The sequence below is a fragment of the Carlito syrichta genome, unplaced genomic scaffold (assembly GCF_000164805.1).
Source record: "Carlito syrichta isolate Samal-C Ts95f unplaced genomic scaffold, Tarsius_syrichta-2.0.1 Scaffold288318, whole genome shotgun sequence".
In the NCBI taxonomy this organism is placed as follows: Eukaryota; Metazoa; Chordata; class Mammalia; order Primates; family Tarsiidae; genus Carlito; species Carlito syrichta.
In genome coordinates, this window is record NW_007232414.1 from 169,404 (window position 1) to 181,558 (window position 12,155).

The 12,155-nt window shown below is 36.2% G+C and overlaps 1 protein-coding gene across 1 annotated transcript in view; it reads right to left on the reverse strand.

The window, feature by feature from the left end:
• LOC103255654 (zinc finger protein 208-like) overlaps positions 1–12,155 on the reverse strand; it is a 112,820-nt gene that overhangs the window by 72,822 nt on the left and 27,843 nt on the right. Inside the window, exon 5 of the mRNA XM_021710238.1 lies at positions 9,312–10,841. Coding sequence (XP_021565913.1) covers positions 9,312–10,841 — 1,530 coding nt within the window. The remainder of the gene's footprint in view (positions 1–9,311; positions 10,842–12,155) is intronic.

Consider the following 12,155-nt stretch of genomic DNA (forward strand, 5'->3'; position numbering starts at 1 on the left):
ATTTTCAGCATTACACCCCCATAGCTATCCTTGCCTTTTTGCTATTATATTGTTGTAACTATCCATCTCAGGTAATGGAGGCTGTTTCCCATATTGGTTCAGCCTTTCAACATGAGCCTGACATGATAAAATTCATGTTAACCATGCTGTGGGAACATCTTTGCTAGGGCTGCAATAACACAGCTCCACAGATGAAGGGCTTTAACACAAAAATGTAGTGTCGCAATTCTAGAGGCTAGAAATCCGATATTAAGTCGCTGTCTAGGGTGGTTTCTCGACGCCTCTCTCTTTAGCTTTTAGGTGCCATCTTCTATCTCTTTGTTCACAGGGTCTTCTTTAGTGCTTCTCTTGTGTCCCTACCACCTCTTCTTATAAGAACTCCTGTCATATTTGATTAGGGCCAATCCCAATAAAGTGGCTTACCCTAAATTACCTCTGTAAAAACCATGTCCAAATCCAGTCACATTCTGAGGTACTAGATACTGCAATATAAACATATACATTTGGAGGATAAAAAACAATATATCTGATAACATGTACTAATCCTCTGCTGAAGACAGACTCCCAAGAAAATAATTACTTGGTAAAATTATTTAAGTATGTAACATTTTAATAGCTACAGTCAGATTACTCTTGAGAAAAGCTCTGGCAGGTACCTGTCACCAGTAGTCTCTGAATATAGCTGCTTCCCTGCATCCAGCCAGCCTTAGATGTTGATATTCTTCTAATTTTTTGGCAATCTGGTGTCCATGTGGCAAATAACATTATTTCTTTCATTTTCAGTTTTCCAACTGATATATTGATTCACCTTTTAGTTGCTTAATACTGATTTGAAATTTCTCTTTCCTAAGCCATCTGTCCAGATCTTTGGCCCTCTGATGGGCTTTCTCCCATCCTGGAGTCTCCCAGCACTGGACTCCCCTGCTAGATCCGGGATTGCAATAGATGTTTCTCAAGATTGCCCTTAATGTAAGAAATAAAAACAATGATGTTGCCTTAAATCAAAAGTTCTCCTAGATGCCATGCCCTGTGCTCTGTCTCTAAAATAAAGAGAAGTAAAGTGAGGCTTCCTCAGGCCCCTTTTCTCCATGTCAAAATAAAATTGAGCCTCTGGTAACTTAGAAGTAATTTTATGTATCCTTCACTCAAGGATCTCAGTTCTAGCCCATGAGCCATTTGAGTAGCTATTTAACACCAAAAAGTCTGTGTTTAGTAATCTCTATAACAAGAATGTATTTGAAGGATCCATTGGGATGATGTTTTTCATATGGTCTATTGGTACAGGTGGGTGCTGTATGATCAAATACCATGAAAATTCTCTGAAGGTATTGATGGCTTAATCAATAACTTCCCCTATTTCAAATTTTATTTTGAAAGATAAGAACCTTTTTGCCATGGATACCAATGTCCTCCACATGCATAGAGTTGATACTTCTTGGTGTGAACACCAGACTCCAATCCTCTGGTGGTTCTTATTGGTGTCAGTGATGGTACTTTCCTCCTTGTCCTCTGTGGTATGAAAATGAATGTATTATGAACCTTGAAAAGATATGCATAATGCCGAGCCCCCAGCCAGGCACAAGGAAGGAGTCAGTGGAGTCTCTGGTCGCAGTCATTCAGGATAAAATATTTTCCTTCAGCACCTTCCTGGGCTCCTACCAGAACTTTACCACCAATCCACAGTTCCTGGAGCAGCTGCTCAGTAGGCCAGTGTCTATTCCCTCCACATCACAGTGGGGACTCTGCTACTTCTTGGCTGTGTCTTGGGGGCTCAAACTGCACTTAAGCCTCAGTTTGCTTCTCAGGAAGAAACTCATAAGGTTCTGGAAAGTTTAAATAGCCTAAGATGTGACCCAAGGATATCATGTGGCTCTGTGGAAAGGCTGCCAGGTGTGCTGTGGTTGTTCATGTTTATTTTTTTTTTCATTTTTACAAAAGCAGCTCTCTGAATCATGCCTCAACAGTCCATGTCTATTTGGAAAAACAATAGAAAGCAGGCCTGTTTTCTTCACATTTGTAAAGGATGTCTGTTATTCTTTTGAGCATTTTTTTGTTCTTGATACAGAAAGGAGTCTCTGGGCGCTAAAAGAGAGGACCGTCCACTCAGGTATCTGAGGATGTTTTGATTGGAGTTCATTTATTCAACATCACACACATACCCATATATAAAGTACTTAATTTTGACAATTACTTTCCTAGCACTTGGCATAATTCAGTTAAAAGGCAGGTAACAATCCCTGGATCTCAACTGTATTTCGGAGTGAGAAACCCACAGTGGATGTAATAATAAGGTCACAGACACAGAATGTGTGATATGGTATCCTCATGGCCTACACTCTAAGTTATGGATGCATCCTACCTGATTCTGACCAGAATGACAGAAGTCAGGACTAACTATAACATTTTAACAAATGCAAGAGAGAGAGGGAGAGAGTGAGGGAGGGAGGGAGGGAGGGAGGGAGGGAGGGAGGGAGCAAGCGAGCGAGGGAGGGAGGGAGAGGGAGGGAAGGAGGGAGGGGGAGAGAGAAAGACAAAATTCAACATCCTTCATTTTTGCTGAAAAATTCTCAACAAATTAAGTATACACCAAATGTGCCTCAACCCAATAAAGGTCATGTATGACAAATGCACAACTACCATCATACTAAATGAGAAATAGTCATAAGCTTTTTTTCTAAGAGCTTAAACAAAGCAAGTATGCTCACTTTTCACCATTCTTATTCAAGAACAAAGCCAAAGGCATTCAGATTGAAAAGATGTTCAATTGTCCCTGTTTACAGATGACATGATCTCATATATAATAAACTCTAAATACTCCACCAAAATATTGTCAAGAGGTCAGGCATGGTGACTCATGCCTACAATTCCAGCATTTTAAGAGGTTGAGGCAGGAGGACTGCTTGAGCTCAGGAGTTCGAGACCACCCTGAGCAATCTCATGTCTACAAAAAAATTTAAAAATAGCCAGTCTTGGTGGCATGTGTCTGTAATCCCAGTTACTTGGGAGGTTGAGGTGGGAGGACCTACAGAGCTTAAGAGGTCAAGGCTGCAGTGAGGAACAGTGATTGTGTCACTGTACTTCAGTGTCAGTGACAGAATGAGACCATGACTCAAAAACAAAACAAAAAACCTGTCAGAACCAATTAACAAATTCAATAAACCTGCAGAAAACAAAATCAATGCACAAAAATGAGTATTTTTTTTACAATAACAATGAACTATTTTAAAAAATTTAAATCTCATCTACAAGAACTACAAAAATGTACTTAGAAATAAATTTTTTAAAAGATGAAAGATCTCTACATCAAAAACTAAAGAATACTGCAGTAAAAAAGATATCCCAATAGGAAAGACATCCCTTATTCATGTATTGGCAAAACTAATGTCTATACTAAAAATAATTTACCAATTCACTGTAATCCCTATCAAAATATCAATGACATTCTTTGCATAAATTTTTCAAATTCTTGTATTCATGCTACTGCAAACAATTCTGAATACCCCAAGCAATCAACAAAAAAAGAAAAAAAAAGAAAAAAGAAAAAAACTGGAGACACTGCTCTATATGTCTTCGAAATCTATGATAAAGCTCTAGTAATGAACACAGTATGGTACTAGAGCAGATACACAGGACAGTTAAACAGAATAAAGAGCCTAAAAACAAATTCATACACTTACAGCTAACTGATTTTAGACAAAGGTAACAAGAAAGAACAGTCTCTTCAATAAATAGTGATAGGAAAAGTGGATATCCACATGCAGAAGACTGAAATGAGACCTTTATCTCACACTATATAAAAATCTACTCAAAAGAGATTATGGACTTCAACATAAGACCTGAAACTCTTGAACTACTACAAGGCTGAATCCACACACAAGGTGAAAGCTGCATGACACTGGTTTGAACAATTTTTAAAATTAAACCTCAAAATTTCAGGCAACACAATTAAAAATAGACAATGGTATTACTTTAAACTACAAAATATCTACACAGCACCAGATACAATCAACAGAACAATGACACAACTTATGAATGGGTGAACATACATGCAAATTATTTATTTGGTGGGTCAATACTCAAAATATATAAGAATCTCAAACAACTAACAATGAAAAATAACAAAATGGGCAAAAGACCTAAACAGATATTTCTCAAAAGAAGATATACAAATGGCCAATGGATATGTGAAAAAAAAGGTTCAATGCCAATAACTAGGAAAACACAATACCAAAATCATTATAAACTCACTCCTCTTAAAATGGCTATTACTAAAAAGACAAAAAGACAAGTGTTGGCAAAAATAAGAAAAGCTAATGCTTGTACACTGTTGGTGTGATGCAAATTAGTAGAGCCATTAATCAAAACAGTATAATTTCAAAAATAACTAAAAGTAGAACTTTCAATGATCACACTGTTAAGCATATATTTCCAAAAGTCAGCATGTTGAGGAGACATCTGTACTTCAATGTTTATTGCAACACTATTCACAATAGCCAAGACATAGAATCAACCTAATTGTCACCGAAGGAATGGAACCAAAAAAAGAAAACATTCTGTCACTTTCAATAACATAAACCGGAGAACCCCATATTAACTGAAATAAAGCACAGAAAGGAATAAACCTCATGATCTTACTCCTTTGTATAATCTGAATAAGCTGATCTTGCTGAAGTGCAGAGTAAGAATGGTGGCTAAGGGCTGAGATTTTCATAGGGAGTGGGGATTGGGGAGATGTCTGTCAAAGGACACATGAATTACTGCTTGAAAGAAGGAATAAGCTTAAGAACGCTATAGTACAGCATGGTGATTATGTTGAGAATATACTGTATCTTTGAATGATGCTGAGACAGCTGATGTTAAGTATTCTCACCACAAAAATGACAACTATATACAACTACATAGGCAAAGCATTTGTTAACTAGAATTTAAGCATTGAACAATGTATAAATACTTCAAAAGTATTTTATACAATAAATAAAATTTTTTTCAATTAAAATATTTTTTAAAAACAGGGAAGAACAACAATGTTGGAAATACTGAGCCTGTGTCTTTGTCATAAACTTAACTGAACAATATAAAAAAAGTTTTTGTGCTTTTTGCCATTTCATTTACCAATCTCATGCATGAGAACTCATATTCAGGACCAGCTGGTATAGAAAACCCCACAGAAACAGGTGTGCTAAGATTCCCACCTCTAGTCACTCTGTGAATGCAGAAAACAAGTTTGCATCCAAAATCATTAAAGAAATGTTTCAATTCAACAGCTGCCATAAAGCCTGAAGTTTTTCCAGAGACAATGACCATGAAGTTGGCTACAGTTAGGTGACTAAAAGTGAAAACTCTACTGTGAACTGCATCCATTAAAGAAATAAAACAATGAGAAGTTCCCGAATATTTCACTATCAGTCTGAAGCTCATTTCATGTTTTAAATCCACAGACATCATACAAATTTGTCAGACACTCAAAAACAGAAGATCTTGCATAGCAATGTAAGTGGTGGTATCAGTATTCTACAAAAAAAATCAGATTCAAACTTACTTACTTACCACAAACTCTCCTTAAAGATATTCTCTTAAGAGATTCCCAAATCCTGACATTTTAACATATAGCACTTACAATGTATGACTCATTGCTATAAATGATTCATTTATTCTATTTTTTTATTTAGATGATTTTTAAAATTATTGTTTTTGTTTTAAAGATATGGGACACAATTCAGGGTTAGGAACATAAAGGGTCATTGTGCAGGTAAAGTTTGGGTAGCCTTACTGATGTTATGAGCCTCCCCCCCCCAGCAGTGTCCAACTACTGCCCATCCCTTTCTTATAGTATTATGATAAATGATCAGGGTCTTCTTATGAGTGAGTACACGTAGTACTTACATCTTTGTTTCTGTGATAAATCACTGAGTATTATAGACTCTAAATCCATCCATGTTGCTGTGAAGTCCGTATCTATTTTTGTGTTAGGATCTAATAATTACAAAGACAATGTTAACTGCCTGGTTTAACTTTCTGGACTGTGGACACTGCATATCTTTTATTTTTTTGAGTCAGAGTCTCACTCTGTTGCTGGGGCTGGAGTGCAGTGGCACATTCATGGCCACCCCAGCCTCAACCTGCTGGGCTCAGATGACCCTTCCGCCTCTGCCTTCCAAATAGCCAGAACCACAGGCACACACTACAATACCGGGCTAATTTTTTTTTTATATACATATTGTAGAGATGAGTTGTCACCAAGTTGTCCAAGCTGGATTACTCAGGCAACCCTCTAGCCTCAGTGTCATATTTCAACTAAGAGATCAAAATGTTGCATCTATAACCAATAAATGACCTCAAACTCTCCAGTTAAAACAATTTTTCACCACATTAAAAAATTCTCAAATTCTCATCAGATTCTAAAAAGTAATGTATTCAATGACATGGGTTGGGAGGAACAGTGAGCAAGCTGCAAAAGAGAAAGACTGGGATGCAAGTGCAGCTGGGAATGAACACAATCAGCAAAAGGAATTAGGAAATAAAGACATAATTCCTCTTTTCCAATTTAGACAGTTAGCTGTGCATCCTGGGTACACGTCCTCCCTCATCATGCAGAATCAATGCCACTTCTTTACTCTGGATATTTTAATTCCCTTACTTGGAGCCACAAGCTCACTCCAAATGGAACATTTACCACCAATTATACAGCATCTATTACACACCTAGCACTGTCCTGTTTGTTCACTTCATTTATATGTCAAAGCACCTCTATGACTTTGACACCCCAGCCTCAACCTGCTGGGCTCAGATGACCCTTCTGCCTCAGCCTTCCAAATAGCCAGAACTACAGGCATGCACTACCACACCAGGCTAATTTTTTTTTATATATACATATTGTAGAGACGAGGTGTCACCAAGTTGTCCAAGCTGGATTACTCAGGCAACCTTCTCGCCTCAGTGAAAGTATACCTGAATAAACTGGCACAATAAAGCCAATAAACTCAATTATAATACATAAAAGGAACAATAACTAAAGAAAAATTAGCTAAAATAGGATCTGCCAATTCAACAAACAAAAATGGAATGTCTTATTTAGATATAATGTAACTTAATACACTCATTGAGGAACTACTCACATCTTCAAATTATTTTTTGAAACCATTACATTTCATTTAAAAAGTTTTATAGTATTTGAGGTTACATCATGAGCTATAATACAAGGAATTGTGTATTAAGTCTAGCATGATAAACAGGAAAGTAAAACTAGAGGGTTTGTATGGGAGATTTTTTAAATTCTAAATCAATAAATTCACTATAAAACAGAAAAAGTAGATTTGCTTTCAGAATGTTAAGGTTTCAAGTTTGTTAGGAAAAATTATCAACACTTCTGAAATTACCTGCTTTATTCCAATACTTTTCTGTTCTTCTCAAACAGGTATACATGTACACTCATACAAAATCCTTCCACAGTTTTTTACTCATAAAGTTTATAGATGCTATAGTTGTATATTTAACTCAATGTAAACAAAAATTAGAAGTGTGTATGGGCTGGGTGCAGTAGCTCAAGCCTGTAATCTCAGCACTTTGGGAGGCTGAGGTGAAAGGACTGCCTATGCTCAGGGGTTTGAGACAAGCCTGAGTAACATGGTGAGATCTCTGCTCTACAATAAATTTTAAAAATTAGCTGGGTGTGGTGGTGCATGCCTGTGGTTCCAATTACTTAGAAGGCTGAGGAAGAAGGATTGCCTGAGCCTAGCAGTTCAAGGCTGCGGTGGCCATGATTGTGCCACTGCACTCCAGCCTGGGTTACAAAGTGAAACTCCAACTCAAAAAAAAAAAAGTGTGTATGTTTTGCAGGCAAGAAAGAATACATATTCAAAGAAAATCTAGGATAAAATTTTGTAATCACCCAAAATTCAGAAATGTATAGGTTTGTATTGTACTCCTATAGAATCTTCATTATAATCATAATGACCCTGTCATTATAGAAAAATAATATAATGCATGAATAATCTTCAAATTATTTAATGTTTAAAGTCACTAGGAAAGGTATAACTAGAGATGTCATTCCATCATGTTAACCAACATACTGTTACCATCTGTTATCTACAACCTTGAGGAAGGTGGGATAGGTCAATATTGGTGGCAAGATAACACTTGATTCAAGGCACAATTCAAACACATTAAAAAGTTTTATTTTATTAAAACAATTTAAGTTCACACATAGTCTTAAAAAAGCATTTAAAAATCCACTGTATTTTATTACCTCAATGCAGTTGGTAAAACAGTTTACTTTTAGAATTTAAATATTTCTCTAGCTATAAGCTGTAATGCAGAAGAATATGACTCCAACCACCTACCCTATGCATCTACTTACAACACTGTTATAAGTCAACGACAGCCTCTCCACTTAGAAACTCTTGATGCATTCTATATTTCAATGTCCTGAATCTTCCATGGAAAAGTATATAAATTATGCCAACCTATATAGAAGGACCTCTTAAAGTTCTGATGCAGCAACAACTGATCATACCCTTTCATATAAACAATAGAAATAGTGATTTGAGAGTTAAATTACATCAATATTTGCTTTTAAAAACATCAAAAATATTTTCAATGAAAAAAGTATACTTTGAATGCAATTGTACCTTTCCAAAAAATTAATCTCCTGCTCCTAGTAAACTTACATACACATAAATTTGTCTGTTTTAACTCTGGATTACTTTCTATACTCAACACCCTGATTTAGAGTAGTATCTGAAAGTTTTAATGCTGTTCGTGTTTTTGTTCCTGTGCATTCACTGATGTTCATTTTGATTTTTTAAAAAATATATTTTTGCATTCATTGCATCTGTAAAATATCTTTCTGTATAAACTCCATTTTCTAAGGTATATTATTGGAAAACATTTTTTGTACTCATTATATTGGTAAGGTTTGTCACCAGTAGAAATTCTCTGAAGCTGAATAGTTTGAACAACTATTGGAGGGCTTCCCTGCAGTATAAATTTTCCTATGTAAAATAACACCTTAATATAAGTAAAGACATAGCAACCCCTCTATATATGTGTAATGCTGTCTTCAGGATAAATACTCTTAAGCAGTCTAAGGCTTATATTCTGTGATAGGTCCTTCAACAGTCATTATTTTATAACACTTTTATTCAGTATAAACACTCTGATGTTGAGTATTATGTAAACAAGTATTTAAGGCTTTGTCACATTTTAAAAATATTTGTACACACTCAGGTGTGAATTCTTTCATGCACACTAAGGTGTAAGCACTGGTCAAAGGCTATTCCACATTCTTTACATTTGGAGTTTTTCTCTAATATGAATTCTCTTATGTTTAGAAAGATGTGAGCACTGGGTAAAGGCTTTGCCACATTCTTCACATTTGTAGGGTTTCTCTCCAGTATGAATTCGCTTATGTTCAGTCAGGTATGAGAACAACTTGAAGGCTTTGCCACATTCTTCACATTTGTGGGGTTTCACTCCAGTATGATTTCTCTTATGTTTAGAAAGGTTTGAGCTGTGTTTAAAAGCTTTACCACATTGTTTGCACTGATAGAGTTTCGCCCCAGGACAAATTTTCTTTTGTTCAGTGAACTGTGAGCTTTGGTTAAAAGCTTTGCCACATTCTTCATATTTGTAGGGTTTCTCTCTAGTATGAATTCTTTTATGCTTATAAAGGTGTGAGCATTGGTTAAAGGCTTTGCCACATTCTTCACATCTATAGGGTTTCTCTCCAGTATGAATCCGTTTATGTTCAATAAGAATTGAACACCGCTTAAAAGCTTTGCCACATTCTTCACATTTGTAGGGTTTCTCTCCAGTATGAGTTCGCTTATGTTCAGTAAGGTTGGAAGACTGGTTAAAGGCTTTGCCGCATTCTTCACATTTGTAGGGTTTCTCTCCCGTATGAATTTTCTTATGTTGAGTAAGGTATGAAAACCACTTAAAAGCTTTGCCACAATCTTCACATTTGTGGATTTTCTCTCCAGTATGAACTTTCCTATGATTGGAAAGACTTGAACAAGATTTAAAGACTTTGCCACATTCTTTACATTTGTAATGTTTCTCTCCAGTATGTATTCTCCTGTGTTCAGTAAGGTGTGAGCACTGGTTAAAGGCTTTGCCACATTCTTCACATTTGTAAGGTTTCTCTCCAGTATGAATTCGCTTATGTTTAGTAAGGATTGAGCACTGCTTAAAAGCTTTCCCACATTCTTCACATTTGTAGGGTTTTTCTCCAGTATGAATTCGCATATGTTCAGTAAGGTATGAGAACAACTTAAAGGCCTTGCCACATACTTCACATTTGTGAGGTCTCACTCCAGTATGATTTCTCTTATGTTTAGAAAAGTTTGAACTGTGTTTAAAAGCTTTGCCACATGTTTCACATTGGTAGAGTTTCTGTCCAGGATGAACTTTCTTATGTTCAGTAAACTGTGAGCACTGGTTAAAGGCTTTGCCACATTCTCCATATTTATAGGGATTCTCTCCAGTATGGATTCTCTGATGTTGAGTTAGGACTGAGGGCATATAAAAGGATGTGCCATATTCTTGGCAACTGAAAAGTTCCTCTCCGGTATAGCTTATCTTATGTCTAGTTGGATTTGACAATTTATTATGGGCTTTCATATATTCATTATATTGAAAACTTTGGCTATGGGTAGTTGAGAAACACTGGCTAAGTCCATTATAACATCCTTTCTGCCCCTTACACTCATCTATGCTTTCCCAGTCTGTCTTTAAGTTTAAATTATCAAAGCCATAGTTTCCATATCTTCTCAGTATCATTTCTTGGAATGAGTCTTTAATGCTCTGCTCTGGCAAAAGGTCGTTGGTGAAATGAGAAGACACTACAGAAAGAAATAAAATTAACAAATTATGCCACTTAGGAAATCAGGTGAATATACTTTATAAATTTAATGTATAAAATTATAAAAAAAAAAAACCACTAGACCAAGATGGCATGATCAAATAGCCCAGGCCCTAATTTTTTTCAAAGACATATAAACCTAACAAAATCTGCTAAACAAAATCCCTTTGTGAGAACTCTATAAACCAGTTAGCAGTTTGCAGTACCCCGGTTGGGCACAATGCCAAGAGTCACATAGAAGGGCAGAAAGGTTTGTTACATTAACCCACAAGAGTCTTTCCTCCTCCCCAATGTTACATGATGCTTTAAGAAGAAAACTCTCAACTCTTGGCTCCTCCCTCAAAAGAGAACAAAAATAACGGCAAATGAGTCCATACTTCTGGCTTTTAGTGGCCTTTAGGGGATGGTTTCTGTTTTCATGACACAGAATGCTGACAGGAATGGTGGTATACCGTCAACGACAGATTGGATCTGCTAAGATCAACAACTGATACAGCAGTAAAGAGATGGCAGTGCAACCGACAGAAAACCAGTACAAGTGATTGAAAAAAATCAACACACAATTCCAAAGAAGATACATCCTAAGAACAGGTTGGAGATGTTTCCAGAATCTCTAGCCTGGCCAGTTGTTGTCAGTCTTCCCAAGACAAAAAGTTGCTTTATAAAGATTGTGACAGGTGGCTTTTTGTTAATACACAAACCTCAATGAAAGAGTACAATGTATACAAAGTATTAAGGTAACATGGTCTAAATAATGAAACAAGATAAATACCCAGATATCAATGCTAAATAAATGAAAATGTATAAATCACCTTCAAAAATTCAAAATCATCAAGAATAATGATCAGTAACACAGAAGTGAAATCAGGAAAATGAGAATATCCAAAAAAAATATGTTTTTAAAAAGGAACTGTAGAGTTGACTACAAAAATAATGACTGATAAAACTTTCAACATAAGAAAAAAGATGTAAAAAAATAAAAAACTCAACATTTTTCAACTAGGATAACCATTAAAAGACCCTTAACAAACTACATCATAAACAAAGTACTCAAAAGTCACAGACAAGGGCCGGGATGTGGTGGCTCACGCCTGCAATCCCAGCACTTTGGGAGGCTGACATAAGATAATTCCTTGAGTCCAGGAGTTGAAGACCAACCTGGGCAATGTGGGAAGACCTTGTCTCTACAATAAATCAAAAAAATTAGCCAGACATGGTAGTGAGTACTTGTAGTCCCAGTTAATTGGGAGACTGAGGCAAAAGGATGACCTGAGCCCAGAAGGTTGAAGCTGTG